The 26,209-nt window shown below is 38.0% G+C and overlaps 1 protein-coding gene across 2 annotated transcripts in view; it reads left to right on the forward strand.

Moving 5' to 3' along the window:
* The first annotated feature begins 5,598 nt into the window (after positions 1–5,598).
* The window catches only part of cenps.L (centromere protein S L homeolog), a 39,930-nt gene continuing 19,319 nt past the window's right edge, over positions 5,599–26,209 (forward strand). The window contains exons 1-5 of one of the 2 annotated variants that reach the window (XM_041568464.1): positions 5,599–5,782; positions 14,451–14,574; positions 16,462–16,495; positions 20,754–20,820; positions 22,060–22,231. In XM_041568464.1, coding sequence (XP_041424398.1) covers positions 5,744–5,782; positions 14,451–14,574; positions 16,462–16,495; positions 20,754–20,820; positions 22,060–22,203 — 408 coding nt within the window. In that variant the 5' untranslated portion in view covers positions 5,599–5,743 and the 3' untranslated portion in view covers positions 22,204–22,231. 2 annotated transcript variants of the gene reach the window in all.

The following is a 26,209-nucleotide window of genomic DNA, read 5'->3' on the forward strand; positions in this document are numbered from 1 at the left end:
GCAGATCTCTCTAAAAATATATCCCATAAAACAGCTTATATGTAAAATGCTGCTTCATCTAAATAAACCATTTTCATAAAAATATACATTTGTAGTGGTATGTGCCATTGGGTAACCTTAGATACAAAAAAAATTAATTTTAAGTACTTAGGACCACCCCCAGGCTTGTACAAATCACTGTGCTCAAACACATCAAGGGCACATATACATGTTGGGTTACATCAGCCAATGAATGAACAGAGTTCTGTCTTACACTTCTTCCTGTTACAGTTAGAACTGCATTATTTCAAGTGATCTCTGAAGAAGCACACACACCATCAGAAAATGATGGCTAAAGGTAAAACAGGTAAAAGCCAATATTGGCTTACATACATATGGCAATTTTGTAAGAGTCTCTGTTGCTACAACTCACCTTAATTTGCTGGGGCTCTGCCTTGGGTAAAGGGTGCAACATGGCCTTACTACTTACACAGCATCTGTTATTGACCCCACCTGTTACTGGTTTCACTATACTCTGACCTGGGTCTTTTGCTCCATACCCTTAACTCTTCAGCTTTGTCCCTCCTTAAGCATCCTTTTGGCTATTTTGGCAATGCTTGTTATACTTTGCTACTATTCGCTTCCTGCCGCTCTGCAGGATTGCCACACCTTCTAACCAGCAGTCATGGTACCACTATGCCTCCTAATTGGAAAAATACCTCGCTACTCCAGTAGGAAGGGCTCATCCTTGCTCTGCTGCATTCTGTACAATCTGACCCAAGACAGATCCTATCCTATTCCTAACATGCACACAAACAAAAAGCACAAAAAAACACAGAACATTTATTATGCTTTCTGATATATTATTAAGATCCTGTGCTTATTGATTAGTAAAGTAATTTCTATATACACATATTATATGCTAATTCACATATGCTCAGATTTCTCATCATGAAAAAAACAAGTTTCTTCATTTCTAAAAAGCCTTTTCAAGGGGCTAGAGTATATCCAAAGATACTTTGTTGGGCTTGATAATGTGCCGACTACTCTGGATATAGGAAAAGGTCTCTTCAAAGTGAAGCCTTAATAAAAAAAAAGCTGAATACAGGGTAAAAGACAACTGGTAACAAGGTACATAGAGGCTAATGTCAAGGGCATTTTGAACATTCAAGCCAACAGGCAGAAAACTATCAGGCAAAATGCTCCTCTTCACCTGCTTCCCATAGTGAACAATGTGCCTGAACCAAACCTATGATCAAGCAAGCCGTTTGTTAATCTGCCATGCATTGGTACTATTCCTCAAAACTGGAAAAATACCTTGCTACTCAAGTAAGAAGGACTGCTCTGCTGCATTCAGTACAATCTGGCCCAAGCTAGGCAAACCATTTGCAGAAGTAAATATCACGCACCATTTACGGATATTTTATTAAAAGAGGTTCTACTTCCAACAGGCCTCACATTATGCAAAAAATTATAGCCTCCCACGTTTCGTGCCTGCATGGGGCATTTAATCAGTTAATTTTAGACATACATTACACAGTATTTAAATGAAAAGTGTCCAATCACAGAACTAATGATAACCAACTAAGGACAAGGAAAAAGTGAAAAACCTCAAATATATACACTATCCCATAAATATATACAAGATTCATAGCTATATACAAATATAAAATCTGCACATAGTTAGTGTAAAATGTTTAGTGATGCAAGCATAGCTATTAATATTTAAATAGATAAACATATTATTCAATCATAACAAGGTATATCAAAGTCCAGATTAATTCCTTACGGTTGTCTTGTTTTAGATTTAGCTTTGAGTTAACTTAAATTAAGACTTAACTTAAATTAAGATTCAGCTTTGAGTTAACTTTGTGTCTAGATATACTGATACAGTTTGCATTTGGATTTTATTATTTGTGGTTTTTGAGTTATTTAGCATTTTATTCAGCAGCTCTCCAGTTTGCAATATCCACAGCTGGGTTTTAGGGCTCAAATTACCATAGTAAACTGCATTAATTTGAATGAGAGACTGGACTATGAATAGGAGAGGACCTGAATAGAAAGATGAGTAATAAAAAGTAGCAATAACAATAAATGTTTAGCCTTACAGAGCATTTGTTTTTTTACATAGGGCAGCGACCCCTGTTTGAAAGCAGGAAAGAGTCAGAAGAAAAAGGCAAATAAATCAAAAACCATAACAAAAAATAATGAAGACCAATTGAAAAGTTTCTTAGAATTAACCATTCTATAGCATACTAAAAATTAACTTAAAGGTGAACCACCCCTTTAAGTTAAAAAATCCATTTTGTTTCCTGTCTCAACAATTCTGCAACCATGTTGCCCCCTATAGGATTCAATAATAACTTCTCTATTCCTAGGAGATAATATATCCCCCAGTGTTTTTGTTCTACTAGTAATTAACTTATTAAAGCCATCATTGATCTATAAAATTGAGTCACTATAAAATTGTAAGATCACCAAGTTTCTATTATGATCCATTTAATCCTTTGCATGATTTGAATGAATCACAATGTGCTTGTCCTTGATTGGACACTTTACATGTAACATGTCCAATTACAGAGCTCCTAATGATAAATACTGTGTAATGTTTGTCTGACATTAACCTATGAATAAGTGTCCCATGCAACCACGAAACTAGTATTGCTATTATTTTTTTGGCATCTGAGGGATGTTGGAATTTTAAAAAAAAATTCAACAAAAGCAGTATTCGACTATGGTCCAGTTTTGTGCCAGCCTGATATATATCGTTTGATCATTTAAAGGGGTGGCTCTCCTTTAAGTTAAATTTTCGTACGTTATAGAATGGCTAATTCTAAGCAACTTTTCAATTGGCCTTCAATATTTATTTTTATAGTTTTTGAATTATTTGCATTTTTCTTCTGACCCTTTCCAGCTTTCAAAAGGGGGTCACTGACCCCATCTAAAAACACATGCTCTGTAAGGCTACAAATGTATTGATATTGCTACTTTTTTATTACTCATCTTTCTATTCATTCCTCTCCTATTCATATCAAAGTCTCTTATTCAAATTAATGCAAGGTTGCTAGGGTAATTTGGACCCTAGAAACCAGATGCTGAAATTGCAAATATTATGCTATAGAATGGTTAATTCTAAGCAACTTTTCAATTGGTCTTCATTATTTTTTGTTATAGTTTTTGATTTATTTGCCTTTTTCTTCTGACTCTTTCCAGCTTTCAAACAGGGGTCGCTGACCCTATGTAAAAAAACAAATGCTGAAATTGCAAATTGCAGAGCCGCTGAATTTAAAGCTAAATAATGCAAAAAACACAAATAATAAAAAATTTAAACCAATTGCATATAGTCTCAGACTATCACGCTCTACATCCTATTAAATGTTAACTCAAAGGTGAAAAAAGTAAAAGTTCATCTTTGAGTAAGCCAATGGTTTCTTACACTACAGCCATTACAATTTCACCAGTTTACATTTTAGTATGTCATAGAATGGCATTGAATTCTAAGCAACTTTTAAATTAATCTTCATTATTTATTTTTTATAGTTTTTTAATTATTTGCCTTCTTCTTCTGATCTTTTTCAGCTTTCAAATGGGGGTCACTGACCCCATCTAAAAAACAAATGCTCTGTAAGGCATTTTAAATGCTTTGTAAGGCAATTTATTGTTATTGCTACTTTTTGGCTTACTCATACTAAAAGTTAACTCAAAGATGAACGTCCCCTTTAACACCACACATTTCTAGTGCAGCAGCAAATCAGAAAACAGGGCACAGTGACATTTTTGGCTGAAATGTCAGATATTTTTGCCCTATATGTTCTTGGAACCATGGCTGAAACAGCAATGTTTAACTATAGCTGTAAACTTATGAACTAAACGATGAGTGGCCTTTGATAAACATCCAAGGTTGGCTTGAACCAAAAAAGTCCTACAACCACTTCGTTAAGGGAGTCTGGAAGTACCCTCTCAAGGCAGGTGTTAATTCCCTTGCGTCCATGTGCCCTGTACTTTGCACACAAATACAAGCAGTTCATCACAGCAGGATGTGTAAGAGTCAGTGTCGGACTGGGACACCAGGGGCCCACCAAAAGACATTAGATCAGGGGCCCACTCTCAGAACTATTATAATTCCTCTCCTTGTGCAACCTCTATTCTGCTAGTCTCTTTTCTTTACATGCTATAATCTATTATTCAATCTATTTAGTCTATTTGTTCTCATATAAATAGGTATGGCTTTGAAATATGCCAAATGTTTTGAAGCGGGAGGGCCCACTGACACCTGGGCCCACTGGGAGTTTTCCTGGTATCCCTGTGGGCCAGTCCGACACCGGTAAGAGTATCAATGCATTTGTATGGAGCATAAATAGAGGCAAAGTACAATTGTTAGTAGTGCTCAAGCACACTCAATTTTGCCATGCATGTGTGTTCATAAAGGAGATGGGGCTGATATATTAATTGTTAAAATTGGGGTTGCCACTATTCAAGTAAATTGCAGCAAAACACCGCCTTGAAAATTAATATATCAATACTTTTATGTTCCTTGCAGGCAATCAGCATTATCTTTACTATAGCTAGTGATGGGCCAATTTATTTGGCAGGCGCAGGAATTTGCCATGGGTGAATAAATTCTGGACTACGTTTTGAAAATTTTTCACATTTTACAGCGAAGTGAAACGGGACAAATTCGCCCATCGCTAACTATAGCCTGTCTATTTCCCATAATATAAGTGAATAACTTCACCTGGGTAAAACTATTTTAAAAGTTAACAAAAGAACACGAACACAGGAAAAAAATATATCGACAAAATGTGCACAGCTCACCAGCACAAATATATGTGAACATGGTGGTGGGGGTCTGGAAAGGCAATTGATTCATAATTTTAATACAATAAACAATGCAAACAGTGAAACTAAAAGTGGGGGCTAGTGGCAGTGGTGGTGGGTTGAGATGACTGAATTTCTTTTAATGAGATACTGACACCAGAAATTAAAACATTTTTACATCTATCATAGTATTGGCTTTGTTTGCTACTTATAATTTTTCCATAAAGTATTTGCTCAAAGCTTTTACATTATCCATCTGACTCCCTGTGCTCCTCTATGAGGGGGCTGCCATATTTGTGCAGCAAGAGAAATTTAGCATTAACATTTTAACCAACAAGCTGAGATGTGACAGTCAGGTTGGCAAAACAGTCAGGTTTAGGAACATCAACTAAAAATTATTTACAAAAACAGACCTCTCAGCAAAAAACGATCAACATGACCTATAGGTAACTTTTAAAGTTCATTCATATTTCAAAAAGTCGTTTTTTAGCGTCAGTATCACTTTAAGAAACTAAAGATCCATTATATTGGGAACTCCTGCTTATCGTAAATTTAAGACATGGCTGAATGACAGCGACTTAGCCCTTCTATTAAGTGTAAATACCAGACTACTGAAACTCTTGATTTTCACTGCAGGACCCCCTGACTAACTGAAGACTTATTTCTGCAAGTGCAAGAAATAATGTTTAATGACAGCCCAAAATGGTAAACACCTCGCAGATATTTCACTTATTCCATTGTTTACAATAATTTTAGCAACAAGGTGCTGATAATAATACGGACGCGTCAGTTACTCTCCGCTCACATACTCATTTCGCTACAGAACTGTGACGTCCCAGTATAGGAGCACGTGACACGCAACCTCATATTTCCTGTTTGATAGTTTGACTAGGATTTTGGCGGCTTACTGCGCTAGTTTGAAAGCAGATAGAACTTCAAGAAACAGATGGCAGAGGGTCAGGAAGAACACTTTTCCCGAACGCAGGTTGGTTGGTGCTCCTGTGAGTGAAATGTGTTTATAGTCCGCTTTGTAATGTCTACTCAATAAGTCGTGGCTGTTTTGAGACTGAAGTTAACAATGTTACAGATGTGCAGCATATCTGAAGGCCTTTTCCATGCCTATTATATATCACAAGGAGTTTTTAACAGTGAGCAGCGTTTGCGTGCAGTAGTTACCTTGTAGTATTGCAACGTTTTTATGACGTAGATTTATTTCTCCATATTACATAAGTACCCTCTTTCAAGGCATCCAACATACACAGGAATGTGCTTAAGTATTTTTTATTTGCCATTAATACTACCATGCTATTGGCTGATGGCAATTCTCACTATGCAGATCAATTTTAAGGGGACACCCATCAGGCCTAGGATAACTTAAAGGGGTGTTAACTTTTAGTATGATGTAGAGAGAGATTGTGACATAATTCGGAATTGGTTTCCATGTTTTATTACTTGTGGTTTTTGAGTTATTTTGCTTTTTATTCAGCAACTCTCCATGTTGTCTATTTGGAATGTGTATTTTAAGAAATTATTTTTCTCCTAGGAGGGTGGCATAAGGTTGGTTTTTAAAGATTTACTGAAAAAAAAAGATTTTTTGAACAGATTATCACTTTGGAGCAGTTCCTAATAATGTACACTTTTGCTATTATTACTTGCTAAGTCAGAACAGCAAATGTGTAGGCACTGATAAATGTTGTCCTTGGGGTTTTTTTCCTGTTGTAATAATTGTATTGTATCTTTAATATGTGTGGGTGTCCCTAGTAATGTGTGGGCCGGCCTGATACCTGCGGGTTCGGGCCGACCAAGCACTCCTCTTCGCGGGGCGGGTTGAGCTCTTCTCCTGCTCTCTCTGCCCACCACCTTCAAATGCCGGCTTTATAGCCGTGTGCCTGCTTACCCCGCCCCTTTTGTGACGTCATCATCAGTTCTATAAAAGGAACCCGGAAGGCGGGCGTGGGCTGAGGGAGAGCGGGTCAGGGTCGCGTGTGGGTCGGGTAAAACCTGACCCCCACATCACTAGGCGTCCCACATCTCTGCATGAAAGTATTGATATTGAAAGTATTTTTAAACCACAGATAAATTGAAAAGATCTGTAAATTAAAATATTTGAATGAACTTGGTTTTGTGTGTAGGAGGGCGGGTTGTGCATGTGACATAAAACATGTCGTCTTTATCACCACCCTATCAAGGGCACCTAGCCGTCTAATTAAAATAACCGCTGACTTTTATTTATGTTTTTGATCCCACCGGTCCAGAGATGTGTATTTCTTCTAAAATTACACACCTTTCAGTAGCTTTGGGTGATTCTGCCCTTAATCATAAGCTCCTGATAGCCTACCACTAAAGACGATCGCCTGAAACATACAAGGCCATTTTAATGCTACTGGAAGCTCATTTTGCTTGACTAATGTGATAAAATAGGATTGTGAATATTTTTTTTGAGTGACTGGTCCCCTTTAAAGAACGGGTTAGTGATATAAAGGGATGAGTTCCATAGTGGGTATAAAAATCTAGGTAGATATAACATTTTGAATTAATTAACTCTGCCCCACAGTCTGAGTTGGCTGTAGTTTAATCCAGAGTGAAATTTCGGTTTTAAACCTTGCAAGGATGGGCTCCAAATTCTCAGTTACATATGCTGAGGTGTCTGTCGTCTGATAATAATCTTTAATTTAATCCACAGTGACTTAAAATAATGATATCACAAACCGGTTAATGAACAAACAGGGGCATAATGATAATGTGGTGTGGATGCAGAAGATTGGAATTTAGATATTTTAATAGAGAGTAAGGTAAAAAGAGTGTGTCGCATGAATTTGTTCCTTTCATAAAAAATGTAGCCCATTGCCCCATGAGATTAAGAACACTTTCAAGAAACATTTGTATTTAAACGTGGGCAGTGAAGCCTTAGGCAAAGGTATACCTCAAGCCCTATAATATATATGATATATATATATCTATATATATATATATATATATATATATATCTATAGATATATAGATATATAGATATATATATATATATATCTCTATCCTTGAGAAAGGGCCCCATGCGGGTCCGAAACGTCTGATTGAGATGTAAACTTGTTTGAAAAATAAAAGCAACTTTTTTCAATACATCTACTTCTCTCTCTCTCTCTCTCTAATAAACATTTGGTAATTCTATAGCTCCAGCTAATTTAAAAGTTACAGTAGTGCAGTCCCAGGTGTTGTCATAAATAACATCTTAAAAATAAGTATATACATTTGAGAGATTTGAAATGGGAAGGGACATGCACTCAGAGTTTGAAATTTCTTCCACTTGGTGTGGATGATGGGGACTGTTAAATTGATAAAGGGGCTGTGAGGCCATTGAAATGTTTGTAATGCATCCTCGATGATCGCTATTGCATTGATCGTATTGCATGAGTTAATTCCAATTCTTCTGTTTTACATTGGTATACTGTGCCAGGTGCTACGGCCATTTGCTATGTATGCACTCCGCTAGAGACGATTTCAATAGTGCATACTCGCTTAGTGTATTTGTATTTACATATCAACTTATTTATCATACCTGATACAATTTGATTAGTTTATCTGTTTGACTGCTTTGATTCTGTTTCACACCAGGATCGGTTTAAGGGCTTCCTGCCCGCGTTTATTTTCCAGCGGCTGCAGAAATTTCCCCTCGCAGGGGGAAGGTAACCGAAAAACAGCAGTTCAACAGAAAATCCAACCTTCTGGTTAACACAAAACAAATGCTTTTCTTTCTCTTCTGAAGCTGAGCAATACCAGAAATTTGTCTCACACACATTCAGCACTGCTGCTCAGCATCAGGTGTACTAAATAGGCCTAGGGCCTCTTGAAAACCTGGCCTACGGATTTGGGGATCCGCCCCACCCTACTCTTGCGGGTTCCCAGTAAGACCAGTCCCGGATCATCAATTACAAAAACCTTGCAGAGAGACATAGTGTTTCTCTGCTAAGCGCACTACTGGTCTCACCTCAGTAACAATATCTGAGAATCCGTGGCCCAACATACATTCCATCAATCACTTTTCCCCAGGAAACTGGGGACCTTTTTGTCACCATACCACTATATATATATATATATATATATATATATATATATATATATATATATATATATATATATATATATATATATATATATATTATCCCACAGTACCAGCACTCAAATCACAGTGTAGCCAGCGGTGCACGATCAAAAATGCATGTATATAGTAAGGAGGATCAGTATTCACTGTATTGAAGATTAAAAATGCTTTTTTATGTTGGGGGGTTAGTTCTCCTTTAAGGGATACATGTACTGTAACTATGAATGAATTTTGTTTAAAAAGTGCCACCTGCTACCCAGTTAACAATTTCTTTCCAATGAAAAAATAGGGCTGTTCTGATGTTTTTCTGGTTAGGAAAGATGTGAGAAAAGTTATCTGAACTTTCTAATGTTTTTCCTAACCAGAAGAACATCAGTTGATGTTGACTTGACTACTTTAGGATAGGAAACTGACCCCAACAGGTAGCGCTGTTATAACAAAATCCATGCATATTAACAGTACATGTATCCCTTAAAGGGGTTGTTTGCCTTTAAAATAACTTTTAGTATTATGTAGAGAGTGATATTCAGAGGCAATTTGTAATTGGTTTTCATTTTTTATTATTTGTGGTTTTTGAGTTATTTAGCTTTTTATTCAGCAGCTCTCTAGTTTGCAGTATCTGCAAACTGGTTGCTAGGGTCCAAATTACCCTAGCAACCATGCATTGATTTGAATGAGAATATGGAATATTGATGAGGATGGTCTGAATAGCAAGATCAGTAATAAAAAGGAGCAATAACAATAAATGTGTAGCCTTACACAGCATTTGTTTTTGTTTGGGGTCAATGACCCCCTTTTGAAAGCTGGAAAGAGGGAAAAGGCAAATAATTCAAAAACTGTAAAAAAAATTTTTTTAAAGAAGACCAATTGAAAAGTTGCTTAGAATTGGCCATTCTATAACATATTAAAAGTTTACTTAAAGGTGAACCACACCTTTAATATCTTGGAGTTCAATTATACATTCACTTATTTTAAAGGTTTGCTTATCCGTTAATGATGACAAAAAATAAAAGGTCTGGACTGGATCATTATCTCCCTCATGACATGGGGTTGTTTGAAAGCTTTGGTTGTCACAGTGAAAACAGAGTGTACTAAAATTATTCCCACACTGTGACAAGCACAAGGTGCCCACAGACCACTTACACAGTTGGTATTCAGGAAATTAGGGATATGCTGCCAGAAACCCAATTAATTTGCAGGTACAGGTATGGGATCTGTTATCCAGAAACCCTTTATCCAGAATGCTCTGAATTACGGAAAGGCTGACTCCATTTTATCCAAATAATCCAATTTTTTAGAAATGATTTCCATTTTCTCTGTAATATAGTACCTTGTGCTTGATCTCAACTAAGTTATAATTAATCCTAACCCACTGTCACATACCGCACATTACATGAAGATGCCATAGTTCCTGGAGCAGATCTGATCATGCTTCAAGAAACGCATCTGGTAAGACAGCGGGTGTTGGCTCTGAAACGCAATTGGGTGACAGCTGTTTCTCAGAGTATTCCACATACTCAAGGGGGGTAGCCATGTTGGTTAGGAAGTCCCTTAACTTTACTTTGGAACAAGTGATTACTGATAGGATGGGCAGATATGTCATTGTAAAATGCAGATTGTATGGTTCAATGTATATTCTGGTAAACGTCTATATCCCCCCCCCAGCTAAGATTACTCTCCTTAATGATATATTCCAAAAGGTAGCATCCCTTGGGCCCTACCCAACTGTGTGGGGGGATGATTTTAATATGGTACCCGACCCGGATATGGCTAGACTGCGACCAAGTGTAAAAGACTCCCAGGTATTCAATAATTGTCTAGACTCCATGCACTATGTGGATGTCTGGAGATGGAAGTATCCACGCCTCAGGCAGTATACCTGCTTCACAGTTGCCACATCTGCCTTGTCCAGAATAGACCTAATACTGACCACATCAGAGCTCCTTAAAATGGTTACCAAAATTCATTTTGGTACCCGGGTGTGTTCAGATCACGCCCCTGTGTTGATGACTTTAGAGAATAGTGAGGGAACCCTCCCCCGTACCTGGAGACTCCCAACTAAATGGATCTCCAATCCCAAGGTAATGGATAGGTATACAGCGCAGTTAGAAAATTACTGGGAAGTAAATGCACATACGGCATCTGACCAATCGGTTTGGGACGCTTGTAAAGCGCACACGCGAGGCCTGTATACCTCATTAATTACTGCAGCCAGACCGGAAGTTGAGGCAGAGCTAAATGAGGCTAAAACCACTCAAGGGATGGCTGAAAAAGATCTAGCCACCAATCCCAATAACAGTACTAAACAGATTATGACTGAGGCACAAAGAAACGTAGATTTGGTATATATAGACAAGTACTCCCAAAAGGAATTGTACCATTCAGCAACATGGTTTAATCAGGGAGACAAAAATGGAAAATTGCTTGCCATACTGGCCAAAGATGACTTAGCAATAGCAGGAGTTATGGATGTTAAGAGATTTTGGGAATACTTCCAAAAATGTATGCTGCCTCACCTCCTCTGCCTCACCATATGCTCTTAGAATACCTGGGGCAAATAGACTTTCCGTCCATTGCCCCAGATATGAGACAATATCTATATGCGATATTACTGAGGAAGAGATAGGCGATGCCATAGCGGGAATGCTGTCTGGCCGCTGTCCAGGGCCTGATGGCCTACCAACGGAGTGGTCAAGGCACACTCCCAAATACTAACCCCTAAGCTTAAGCCCATTTTAAACAAAGTCTCAGAGGCATATCCACTCCCTGATACGTGCTATATGGCACATGTCACACTCATCCATAAGGAGGGTAAATCCCCGGAGCATTGTGACTCTTACCGCCCCATATCGCTGCTAAATTGTGATGCAAAGATCTTTGCTAAGGTGTTGGCCAATAGGCTTAAGAGAGCTGTAAGGGGAATAGTCCATCCCGACTAGACAGGCTTTATGCCAAATAATGCCACAGACATAAACATCAGGCGCTTATTCAATAACCTTGCAGCTACCGATGACAACACAGGGAGCACACAGTCTCATGGTCATATCTCTGGGAGGTCCCCCGGCACTATGGATTTGGCCCCCGATATGTTTCTTGGGTGAAGGCGCTCTGCTACAATCCACAGACCAAAATATTAGTCAATGGCACCCTTTCAGAAGCCATAGAGCTAGGACGGGGGACGAGGCAGGGCTGCCCCCTATCACCTCTGCTATTCGCGTTAGCAATAGAACCGCTGGCAATACAGATCAGGGACTCCCCGACCATACTAGGGCTGCAAATAGGTAGGGTTGTAGAAAAGGTCTCCCTGTACGCAGATGACATGTTACTGTACCTGGCCAATCCTAGAGGAGCATTTGAATCAGCATTAGATGTAATTGAGGAATTTGAAAGGTACTCTGAGATAAATCTGTGATATTCCCCCTAGACCCACTCCCTGCTGAGCTTGCTACAGGCTGTCTCAGGGTGGTGCAGTCCTTTAAATACCTGGGGATCACCATCACGAGAGTCTGCAGAGGATTTTAGGAGGCTAATCTAACCCCAATAACTAAGGCACTGGCTAATAAAATAGATGTATGGACACAACTACCGTTTACCCTCCCTGGTAGAATTAATTTGTTTAAAATGGTATTCATCCCCAAGTTTCTGTATGCCCTCCACAATTCCCCTATTACGTCCAGATCTCAATGGTTTAAGTATGTGGATAGGCTCCTCAGACGGTTTATTTGGGCAGGAGATCACCCACCTTTAAATTTTAGAACCCTTCAAGCCCCAATCACTAAAGGGGGGTTAACCCTTCCAAACTTAGTTATACTTTCTTGCAAGTCAGCTGACTTACTCACACTGGTGGTTGGTTCCCTGCCAGGACAATACGTCAACAACCCTGGAAGCCAATATTGTGGGCTCATTAGAGGCTCTGGCCAACCTCCCTTATAGAGGACCCTCTATACGTTATAGTACTACAACCCCAATGCGGACGGTGTTCGGTGCATTCTAGAAGGCACTTAAGTTGACACAAGGGTCACGACCGATGTGGTCAAAGTGGGTGCCGCTATGGGGTAATGGATACCTTCCACATTTTCTTTCTCTCCCTGACATTGCACAATGGGCCACTCATGGTATCAAGGAGCTGCAAGACATAGTGGTGGAGGGGGGTATAAAACCGTTTCAGGCTCTTAAGGAGGGTTATAACTTACCACAAAACATGTTCTTCAGGTACCTCCAGCTCTCCCATGCCTTTCGCACCCAATTCCCATAGAGAGACCGATAGAGGTATCAGGCACTATGCTTGAAAAATATTTGCGCAGAGAAGGCCTAACTAAACCACTGTCCCATTCATATGCAATACTGTGGCAAGCCTCCCCTGATCCACTTGACAATGTGTTAGGAAAATGGAAGAGAGATATCCTCGATCTTACTGATGACATGTGGGAGGATGTTCTAAAGCAGATCCGGGAAATAACTAGTTAGGGAACGGTACATACAAATGAAATTTTTGAATAGGGTATATCTGACCCCCTACAGGCTGGCCAAAATGTTCCCTAATGCATCTGATATTTGCTCTCTATGTGGGGGGGGGGGAGAGGTTGGCTCATATATGCATATATTTTGGCAGTGCCCAATTATCCAGCAGTTTTGGAAGGACATTGTGTATTACTCCTCGGAAACTTTGGACTTGGCACAAATTATATCTCCGCTGACCTGTCTATTGGGAGTATCAGAAGACATGGGTCTGAACAACTGCACCAGGATCTGCTATCTCCAGCTTCTTTATTTTGCAAAGAAAGCCATACTTTTGAATTGGAAATCTACCGCCCCACTGTCCCTGGCATTTTGGTTGGAACTAGTTAACAGATCACTGCCAAACCAAAAGCTGACATACCTTGCCTGAGGCTGCCCACAGAAGTTTGATACTATCTGGGGCTCCTGGCTGACCCACAAAGATAACCCGGTCAATATGTTGGGAAATGTGAATTGTTAAAATGCAGTGCTTACGACTGATTGCTTCAGTACCATGCTCTGCTCCCTTTATTCTCTCTCTCTCTCTCTCTCTCTCTCTCTCTCTCTCTCTCTCTCTCTCTCTCTCTCTCTCTCTCTCTCTCTCTCTCTCTCTCTCTCTCTCTCTCTCCCTCTCTCTCTCTCCTATCTTTGATTGAAAAATGAAAAATAAAAACTTTAAAAAAAAAAAAGTTATAATTAATCCTTACTCGATGCCAAACCAGCCTATTGGCCTTATGTAATGTTTACATGATTTTCTAGTAGACTTAAGGTATGAAGATCCAAATTATGGAAACTGCTATCTGGAAAACCCCAAGTCCCAAGCATTTTGGATAACAGGTCTCATACATGTATTCCAGGGGCACCCAACTCATGATGCAGTTGCTTCCAATATTTAATTATATCACTGAAAACACTACCGACTTGGAAAGCCCTGTGTCTCCTAGGCATGTTAATATTGTGTTCTCACTTGTATATTATAAAAACCCAAAACCCGAAATTTATTACACCCGAATTTATTGCACCCGAAATTTATTACAAATGTTGCTTTTTGTTATTGCAGAGGTTAAAAGCTGCTGTTCACTATGTTGTTGGAAGTCTTTGCCAAGAGGTTGCAGATGATAAAGAAATTGATTTCAGCAAACAAGCCATTGCAGCTATATCAGAAATCACATTCAGACAGTGTGGTAAGTAGATCTATCATTTATTGTAGTGATGTGCAGAATTGCAGATTTGCTTGAAACCCACAAGTCATGCTTATTTATGCCCTGTGCCCTCCCTGCCAGCCATGTCACTTCCTGGCCCTGTCCCCTCCAACTTCATCGCCACTCTGTTTTGCTCCCTTCTATAAACTTTTGCAGTCCGTATCCCGCTGGTTGTGGTGATGTCAGACATGGGCCGGTTTATAAATAATGTCACTATGATGGGAAGCCTGGTTTTGGGTTGGGCAACAAACTGTAAGCCAATGCATCATTAAAGTAGTGAATGTGTATTTTGTACAACCCCACTGTTATAAAACATAATCAAATGTATTGTAATATTTTTCTAAAGGGGCTGATACATTTATCTACACTCTTATTTAACATGAGCAAAAAATTGTTGTGTTGAAAATGTATTAAGTCTGTTAATCATTTTTTATTTAATCAGCAAAAAATCAGACTTTATTTGATAGATTTCTTAACTGCCCTGCTGAGTAGTGATGTACATGTTGACCGAAATCACATAGGGCCCATGAGTTATGGTTAAAAGTTGGGCCAACACTGTGGATGGATGTGGGTTGGATGATGGAGTACATTGCTCCTCTGCTCCTATCTTGCAACCATAGCGTCATGCAAAAGTAACACGCAGTTCAGGAAGACGAGTGCGGGTTCTACCATCGCCACATTTTGTGGGTGAGGGTTGAGTTTTTCCTGACCCACGGTTTACTACTGCTAAACATAATCCCTGAGTTGTTTCATTAAAGGAGAAGGAAAGCCAAAAAATTACTTAAGCTGTAAGTGTTGCCTATAAATAGTAGATATAAGTACCAGCAAGCAATCTCTCATTAGATTTTCACTCAATCTTTTAGCTGCAATCGTTTTTTAAAAAAGTGTAAGCATGTATGAAATAGCATACCTTTGTTTCTGTCCACAAATCCTTCAGAATAGGGCACACGCATGCGCAATCGTTTGCATCCGTGCCCTGCGCATGCGCACTACAATAATTTTTCTTCTATGTGCAGCGATGACGATGCGGTCACATGACACCTCCGTTCGTCATCGCTGAGATTAAAGAAAGGCAGGCAGCGATCGGGTATGTCTGACTGAGGTCTGTAGTAATGTGAAAGCCAAAAGACACAAAAAACAGTGCACTATCTAGCTTTGATCGCGATGGTTGTTTCCTTGCCTGCAGTTTGAATGCGCAATGTCAGGCGATTACGTCACAGGGTCACGAAGAGACGCATGCGCATTAACAACAGAGCGCAAGGCGGAAGTGACGCGCCAGTTTGAATATGGCCGCGCCAAACTGTTACAAGCGCCGTAACTTCGGCGTGTTAGTGCTCAGATGCAGCAGTGATATACAAGTTTTTACTACGGCATTTCAGGAGGGGGCCTGGTGGGACACGCAATGAAGTAGGATTAAATTTTTTACTTTCCTTCTCCTTTAAAGGCAGCTGTTAGAATTGATACAATAGTTGCTAACATACCGTAGATGCAGCTGAGAAATGTTTCAACTAATATTGCATATTTTAACAGTTCATAGAGTCTGCACCTATATTACTGTGTTGCCAGACTTACATTCCAGAGAGAGAAACATTCAAGTTTAAAATGTAATTGTAGAAAACTATTTTTGATGTACCATCTGAAAATAACTGAACTGAAAAAAAAGTATTTGGAAGTTGAACTACAGCTTTAAAAATAAATACAGTATACAAAAGATGGGTACAGCCTATGGAACCAAAATGGTTTAAACTGCTTGTGTTGTACATTGAATTTTATTTACTGTTAAATTCAACAAAAAACTGTATATTGTATGCTTTATGTATTTCATGAACTCTTGAAACCCTTACATATTTTTTTAACTTAATTTGACAGAGTCATTTGCAAAAGACCTTGAAATTTTTGCCCGGTAAGTTTGAAAACTTGGAATTGATTGATCTTCTGTGTGTATTTAGAAATAGCAAATTTTTAATTAAGGGATCTTTAGTTTTAAAGGGCCAGTATACCTCCTGGTTTAACATGTGTTCAATGAATAGGGCATGTGCTGAACATTAGTTTTTGCCTATTGTTTTAATCATGGACATTGATGCTATGCCATGTTTGGTTCTTGCGAGGTAGATACTTAGATTACTAGTGCACAGGGTAATCCATAATGTAGGGTGATTATCTGTGCACTGGTAATCTAATTATCTACCTCCCAAGAACAACACATGACACAGCATTTCCCCTTTTAACTCAAGAAATGACAAAAACTAAAAAAAAAAAAATAATTGGCAAAAAAGTATATTCGGTGCAAGCCCTATTCATTGAACACATGATGCACAAGGATATAGAGTTGCCCTTTGAAATTACTCCATTTTTGGACTTTTAGTTTTAATTTGTCTTTTTAACTCAAGAAATAAAAGAATTTGCTTTTTATTGTGGTTAAAAAAATAGATAAAAGAATAGCACAAGCCCTATTCATTCAACTCATGTTAAACATGGGAGTATACTGTGCCCTTTAAAAGGAAGACTGAAGTATTTTAATATGCACTGCTCTGTTTGTAATTGTCAGTTTTACTGTTTAATTAATGAATATAGAAAATGATATAATTAAGTTAGAAATAAAACAAGACACACATTTCTGTTCTAAAAGGAAATCTGAGCTGTCTTTTCTACACAAGAGTTTTTAAAACTGTATTACACCCAATTTCAAGAAATCATGTTCCTGCTATTTACTATTTACTTTTTATAATTCACAAATGCAGCAGGGGCTTCAGACTTCTGGTGAGAATTTTTTTTTTAAACTCAATATTTGAGATTGTGCATTTGGTAAGAGTCCCCTTGGTTAGTTAAAAGGATATAGAGCTATGTAAATATTGTTATATGAGGAATTTTGCTATAATTTACGCACTAGTAGGATTAAACTTAATATACAGTCTACAACACAGAGGGGTAATTTACAACATCTTGGCAGCTGCCTGATTGCAATAGTGGAGGCAGTGAACAAATAACTGAGTGCAGAGTAGCCACATGTTTCTTGTCCATAATATTTCCATGAGGAAGGGAAGCACAAAGGCATCAGCCTACTCACCTTCTACTTTGCTGTAATTTACATGTCATTCAAGCTCCAGAGCTGTATTTAACATATAGGCTCTTGAGGGTCTTTGTAGTGCTAAGGGCACTTTTACGCTCAGAATTGCAGTAATTTGTCAAGGAAATAAACACCCACACACTGACTATAACACAGGTACTAATTTACTTAAAAAAAATTGCTACTGACAATCCTAGACAATACACAGTGCTGAATGGGCCATAGTTAAAACATTGTACTAAACTGTGTTTAGGTGGTAAAGTTTAACAAATGTTCCTGAAGAGCTGCAGCCTTTAGATGAAGGTAGAATCCTGTGGGTATTGTGATGGCCACCATCCATGTAAAATTTCTTGTCCAGGCATTTTCATAGTCCTAAATAAGATTTTTCTTTCATGTCCTGGGTGGAATTCTACAATTGTGCACAGACACATTTCTTGCACACAATGAACCTGAATCAAAACATCACTCTCTAAACATGGGGACCTATTATAAGCATGTATTTATAAAATGCCAATATTTCTGCAGTGTTGTAAAGTAAATGGGTGTATACATTGAACATACAGGAAAACCTACAAAAACCACCAATAGATGAAAGGGGCCTCTGCTCAAAAGAGCGTACGGTTTTTAAGGACCTTGTTTAGTAAACTGATATTGCAAAAGAAGGTATACAGCCCTTTAATTGGCTAAATGAATCAGTGAATTTCAATGCACAAGTGAAAACATTAGCCAGTTGTTTATGGTAGAAAACAAGTGTTAGGTTGAGGTAGCACACTAAAGCAAACATTTAAATCCTAAAAACTATTACAATAGAAATTAAACGCTATTTGCTATTGGCTTACTTCTTTGGTTTACAGGGGTTCTACTTTATTACAAATATGCAACTAAAATTGTAGTTTTAAAATGATAAATTAACAATATATTAATACATTTTATTTGCTAGTGTGTATGCAAAGCCCATCACTTTTGTTGTTGTTGTTGCAAATGTATTACCATACTCTTTGGAAGTTAGACTTTATAACAAATACAAAAGTATTGTAGAAGTCATACCTATATTGGCCAACAATAAAAATACATTGCAAGTTTTCGGAGCACCATGGCCCCTTTGTCAGCCAAAATGCAAATGAAAGCTGGAAAGGCACAACATATATACTGTTAGATCATTGAAAGGTATTCATGTGTAATACATTAGGAAGTTACAGATAAATGGAGATCACTTGTAAAAGATAAAAGGAATTAGGGTGGGTTGTAAATAGTCCAAGGGTCTGGATTCAATCAGGTCACATAGTATGACATGGAACCTGACCCTAAATGAAAGCCCTGTGTAAAATAACTTCATACATTTGAATTCATAGGTTCATAGATCTTTCTTTCCTGATCAGTTTTAAAGTTCCCTTTTAGAATTAAGACCTTCATGTCCTGAAGACTTGATTTTAATTGTAGAAGTGTTGCCCCACTGGTGTGTAACATTATTTGGTCTTGATCATTTGTCGTGATAGTTCATTCTTATGTGTAGTTTTTGTCCTGTTTCTCCAATGTATATGCCTCCTGTAGAGCACTTAGTACAGGTAATCATGTACACCACATTGGATGAAGCACACTAATAGTACTGCTGAATGGTTTAGACTTTTTGTGTATTAGGTATTGCAACTTGATCTTTGCACAGGATGTATTTGCACATTTCACATCAGGTAAATATAGCTGCTTTAGTTGTTTTCGGAAGAGCACATCTGACAGTCATTTTCCTAAATTAGCCTAATTAGTCTATAAAACAGGAGCAGTAGTTCCAGGAATATTTCCTTTAGTGTGGTGCCTTATGGAGCATGGGTTGCAGGTCTCTGGCTGTTTTTCTAATGGTTTTCAGTTGTGGGTTGTAGGTCTCTTTGGGTATTTGAGTTGCTCTGTGGATTTGATCATCAATAACCTGCGGATGGTATCCCTGATTAACAAAAGTTTTCCGTGAACAATGGAGATGTTAATTTCTGTCATCAAGGTTTAACAAATCCAGTTGTATCTCAGAGCCTGGCTATAAACTATTGATTTTTTTAATGTGATGAGGATGAAAACCGTCCCACCTAAGACTGTTGGTTTTTGGCATGGGGATGTTTCTGTGGTTCCATATTTGATGTTGATGGTGTTATTCGGGAAGTTTATTTGTAAATAAGAATGGTTAGGTTAATGCTCTTTTTTTTTTTTTTTTTTTTTTTTTTTACAATGAACAGTTATTTGCAAGTGTTGTTGTAGTTATAGATAACATGAACTTGCATACTCTATCCTACTAAAGGTTTTTATAACCTATACGGTGGTGGCAGATGGCTGGGTGGCTAATCTCTATGCAGGCAAATAATCTCCTGAAATGCCTTCCCACCGGCAAGAATACGAATCGCCGGCTGGATGGCATACGAATCTCTTCAGATTTCCAAAGTTTCCTCATGAGGCGACTTCGGAAATCTGAAGCTATTTGTATGCAATCCTGCCGGCGATTCTCATTCTTGCCGACGGGAAGGCATTTCAGGGGCATTCGTCGCTGAAAGTAGAGCAGATTTGTCACTGGGTGACTTATCTCCCCATATGCCACCACCCTTAAAAAGGTTAAGTCACTTATTAATGTTGTTTTCAATGTAATATGAACTCTCCCTTAGTCTATTTTAAGGTAATTTTAATTTAATGATTTGCTTATGCTCTGTAATGATGAAAGGGTTCCTTGTACTTTAACATAACTAAGCTGCATGAATCTACTGTATATTTGTGGCAGAAACTATCGTATTACCTTTGTTTTTGATTGTTTTTAAGCAGCCTTATGATATTAATTGCGGAAACCCCCCCCCCTTTATCCAGAAACTCCAGGACTCCATATGTGTTAGGAAGTAATAGGCTGTTGGTATTTAAAAAGCATAATACTGCATAGATATATCATGGTGAACTGTTATATCATAGATATATCATTGTGAATTGCAAACTGTTGTATATTATATTTCTCCTTTTGATAAAAATGCCCCATTCTATTGGTTGCTAAGACATTGCCTCATTGGCTTGAATATAGCAAATGTTTTACAGAGTCCTGTACATGTTATTAGCAAATGTTTATCTTACACAGACATGCAAAGAGAACTACAATAAATATGGATGATGTGAAACTACTAGCAAGGCGAAGCCGCTCTCTGGTAAAGTTTTTTTATTTATTTATTTTTACTTCCTTTGTTTCTTAAAGTGGAACTTAATATGAATATGATCTTCATCTCATGGAAATAAGAATTCTGTCCCATTTCTAAAATATTAAAATTACTCTTTGCTGCCTCTCGGCAATCTTTATCTATCTGCATTCTTGATTCCTGCACAAATCCTATATGTAGACAGAGAAAGAGATTATTTGTTGTTATTTTAAAAGAGTGAGCTCCAATACATCATTTAGGCAAGGAGAGCCACCCAAGGAACTAACTTACAATCAAAATAGGACTCCTGCATGAAGAGCAAATGCAGAAAGACATTGTTGAGAGGGGGATAGTGAGGGCTAACTTCAGTATTTCAGAAACCGTACGCAATTTTGTATTTTAATAGAGTTCCCAGGGCTGGAAGTTGGAGTTCTGGCCTCTGATTTATCATCACTCTACATTTCAGCCAGTTCTCTATCTTAGTACATATAGTAGATTTTCCTTAATTGAAACGGTACACTTCTTTGTGTTACTTTATGAAATGCTAGTAAATCCACTGCAACCCTCAAGTTCTGCAGTAATGCTGACACATATTTATAGTGTTATTTAATATATGTTCCAGTATCCTATCCATTAATATCACTGCTAAACGAATAGGAATGTAGGTGCATATACTCAAGTGCTATAGCAATAAATTACTATATAATAATAGTTCAGTAGTAGTTTCTGGGGTAAATAATTTCTGCCCTTCAAATAAATTTGGGGAGTTCTGCAATCAGGAATGAAGGTGAAATAATATATTGATATCTTTGATATTAACACTTAATATGTTAAGAATATCTTGTCCTGATCATCTTTTCAATTGTTCCATTTTTATAAAAAAAATGATATGCTCTTGTTTCCAACTTTCTAGTTGGTGACCAGCAGCCAACAAACTATTTCTCTGTGAGGCTACAATGTTATTGTTACGGTTACTTTTTCCTACATATCTTTCTGTACAGACCAGCTACTATAATCTCATGTCTTCCAATTCCAAATTGTAAACCGTTAAACGCAAAGCAATATCATACAAAACCTAAAAACTTTTTTTTTTAAAAAAAGACCAGTTGCAAATTGTCTCTCAAGACAAAGTCTTGTTCTTTACAGCTAGTCAAGGTCACATGTAAAGTGAGCTGCATGTTTGCATTTGCATAGTAAATGAAACACTATATGTTTAGAACTTTAACATTTTGATTTTCTTTTTAAATAAAGTATGCCCATATCAGTAAATGCAGTGATGAAATAGCAGCTAACAGCTTGGAACAGAAAGAGAAGAAAAAGAAGAAATCTGTCAGTGGAGGAAATGTTTCAAGAAATTCTGACATGGATACAGTTGTCCCAGAGAGCAAGGACTAGAATGTCATCTAAGCAAGAATTTTTGCTGGTACATAAATATGATATTTTTCTATTATCTATATCTGTGCTAGTATAGTTTATGTAACTGGTCAGCCAAATGTTTTAGAATAATTTATTATGGAGCACCATGCAGCTTTCTGGAGCAAGAGCTTTCCTCAACATCTATGGAAGAGTAAAATTAAATGCTGTGTCAGCTTTACCCTTTAACAAATATCCTGGGCCTAATGTCTTTCTCAGAACCAGTACAAATATCATCAAGCAGATCACAACCAGAATCTTTGAGTATCAAATGTATGTTTGAGGTTCTCTATCACTCACTGCATACTTCTCCAAGGCCTTAATTGTGCTGATTCCAAAATAAGGGAAAGTTCGCGTGAAATTTATCACATTATCACCCACTTTACCTCATACACACTAATAGATGCCGGTTGTACATATCTAATTCATCCAGATCAGACTGACTGACAGCCAGGAAGCATCAAAATATCAGCCTCCGCTGGCTTTACACCAGCCACAAATTAACCCATGCTGAATGAGGATACAGTGATGGCTTCCGTAGACTTTCAAATCGGTTAACTGGGAATTGTTTTGAGAGTGACTAAGCTGAAAAGTTAAAACTTATACAAAACCCCTGTGGCATGTGTCAGGGTTAATAGGATTACATCTCCCACCTTTCCAAAAGCCAGGAAAACCAGGCAGGGTTCCACCTCTCCAGCCTGTTTGTCCTGGCAACGGAGCACTTTTCCATTGTTGTCCAACAAAAACAACAACAAATCAAGGGCACTTCCTTACTTCAAGGCTGTAGAAAAGATATCCCTTTTTACGGATGACCTCTTAAGGGGGGGGGGTTATCACCTTAATAAATAAATCCAAATCCTATTTATTGTTTATTTTATTGGATTTCCTTAATTCTTTCTGAATCTACAATTTGTTCATACAGACCGGTGCCATTTGTGGACACTGTTATCAAGGCAAGCTTTGCATTATCCCAAAATCTATGTATGTACCAGAAAAAAAAATTGACATACATGCTCATACACAGGTTATAATGTTCTAGACGGTGAAGAGGGAGGGGAGGGTACGGGAGGCTGTTACATCAAGGAAGTGCAGAAATGAAAGAGAAAGTAATTGCTGTGCCTTGGGCATAGAGGCAGGTATGGCAATATATGATTGACTGCTGAGATTTTTAAATGAGTCTATAGCAGGTATGTATGTTTTATATCCAATACATATTACATTGCTATTTTGCTATTTTGACTCCACTTGCCTACTAAGCTCCCAAACTGTTATGTGCTTCACAAATCTCTGGTCTACATTGAAAAAGCTGTGTTTTGGAAAATCAACAACATCCTTATACTCTTATAAGAAATAACAAATCCCCCAAAAGTTGACAGAATGTAACACTGATCTATGAGATAGAGGGCACTACCAAATTTAGATATGCCATTATGGGACTACCACAGTCAGGGGTCCTAAAAGAAGAACAATTGTGATTCATGGGAAAGTGAGTAGATTGTGCACAAATTTTAATATACGGGTTCACTGAGGTGTATTAGGGTCATGACCATGTGTCCACAGGTTTGGGTTTTTTTTCATTGAGCCCACACTTGTTGCCAGCGCCCTCAGCCCAGCTGACCAGTGTGTTAATAATTGGGGATTCCATCACGCAGAGGGTCCTGCTAACTTAGTAGTATGGGGCCTCAAAAATCACCATAGACCTGACCCTTTCCCCATATTCTTTCAACTTTAATTGGAGCCCTGAATGAGCTTATTGCAACAAACTATATGAGGGAAAGTTTCCACACACTACTAAATCTTACGCCACGATTAACTTTGCCATGCAGTGGATATGGTTACTCTCCGTTATGCAACTATGTTTGAATATTGCTGCACTACTCACCATACTATTGACTTTGCAAGTTGTTAAAATTCAAATCTTTAATAAAATTTACCTTTAAAATTTACCTTTGTTGCAACACAGCAGTCTGAAATGTAAGAAATCTACTGCAGCTGCATTTTTAGAAATATTTGTATTCTTTCCATTTCCTTTAAATATTAGTCTGTTTGTTCTAGAGACAGGTAGTTTGTATCGAAATGTATGATAAAAAAATCTAATTTTCTAACAGTTAGCCAAAAATGTAATCTATAAAGGCTGGAGTAAATGGATGTCTAACAATAGCTAGAACCCAACTTCCTCCTTTGCAGCTCTCTAACCTCTTGGTTAGTCAGCAACTTGAAGGGGGTGGCACATAGGATATAACTGAGCACACAGGTCACATTTGAAGTTGAAGCTGTGAATTGGGATTTTCTCCCAAATTGTGATTGTACTGGCAGATACATTATATAACTTCAAAAAATAAGATTCCTTTATACTGAAATAAAAGTCCTACAAAAGTTCCTGTTTTTGGCATATATTACAAACATTCAAATTTGTATCCAAAATTGGCAAACAAAACAAGTTCCACCTTTTAACTCAATTTTAACCTGCCTAACTGCTAGTTGATCCAGAGGAAGGTAAAAACCCCATTTGAAGCCTCTACAATTTGCCTCAGAGGGGGGAAAAATTCTATCCTGGCTCCAAAATGGCAATCGTACTAGTCCCTGGATCAACTTGTACTATGAGCTTTCTTCCATAACCCTGTATTCCCTAACTTGCTAAAAAGTCATCCAGCCCCTTCTTAAAGCTATTTAATGTATCAGCCTGTACAACTGGTTCAGGGAGAGAATTCCACATCTTCACAGCTCTCACTGTAAAAAAAACAAAAACCCTTGCATTACAGAAAGACCTCTATCTAGTAATAGCTTGCATAAACCCTAATACTTTAAATTTAAAGACAGAATTATGATTTTATTAAAAGTTATTGCCCACTTTTTTAAATATGCAGGAGGGCGAGGGAATCTTTAGCCAGTAAGCAATTTATTTAGCTTATTAACCAGCCCACTTTTTATAATCTCTTAGATTCATTTTTGTCTGGTATGATTACAATAGATTGGAGGAAAGCTGATTCCTATAATTTTAAAAGGATTAGGATCTTTGTCTGTCAGATAGATGGTCTGCCATTCAAATATAAATTGTTGTTCCTACTTCAATAATATATTATCCATTTCTCCCTCTTCCTATTTTTACTAGGAAGAAGGGGGATGTATGGAAAATGTATTATTGAAGTGGGAACAACAATTTATATTTGAATGGCAGACAATCTATCCTTATGGGTTTAAACAAAGGACTCAAATTAGCCCCCTTCTTGAAGAGGAGGTGTTGCCATTCTGTTTAAGAGATTGGATAACCGGTAGCTCAATCTCACGTGAGCCTGCAGCTTTCTTTGGACAGAGGAGAAACTGCACACAGACACCATGCTTCTCTTGCTTTAAGAAGACATAACTTTATTAACACTTCTGCATTAGCCGACAGATCATGTCACTGTGTCAGTATCAGATTACTATGGTATCTGTATGAAAGCACACCCATTAATGCATATTTTAACAGGAGGTGTTGTTTGGGTTAATCGAGTCGTGCTCAGACTAAAATCACACTCCAGAATTGCTCAACCAAATGAATGTATATGCTACATTATAAATGTCTAGTAGGCTGCAAGGTAAACGTGTTTGTAATTTCTTTCAGTAAAAAGTGCCTGAGGAAGCTCAAAATTTAGCAAAATGTGTAGCACACGTTTATAATTGTAAAGGTTAATAATTATATAGCTGTAGTGTATAAGGGCATGTGCGCTTCACTATGGAATGCATGCTGAAAATAAATGATATGCCATAGTGTGAAGGAGGCTGGTACCTGGATGTGAAGCTGCAAGTGCGAAGTGGCTGAACTTGGAGTGTGGTTGTGGTCAGTCAGAACGGCCAGGAGAAGGTGTGGATTGTTGATCTTCAATATGGGCGAGATTGATCTTATGCACAGATATGACAGGGGGGCACCCCTTAAGGGTCACTAGTACTGTTGGACAATAACAGAAGTGACTTTATCCCACTATGTTATATAAAGGATTTTGGCCCC

The sequence above is a fragment of the Xenopus laevis genome, chromosome 7L, assembly GCF_017654675.1.
Source record: "Xenopus laevis strain J_2021 chromosome 7L, Xenopus_laevis_v10.1, whole genome shotgun sequence".
Lineage (NCBI taxonomy): Eukaryota > Metazoa > Chordata > Amphibia > Anura > Pipidae > Xenopus > Xenopus laevis.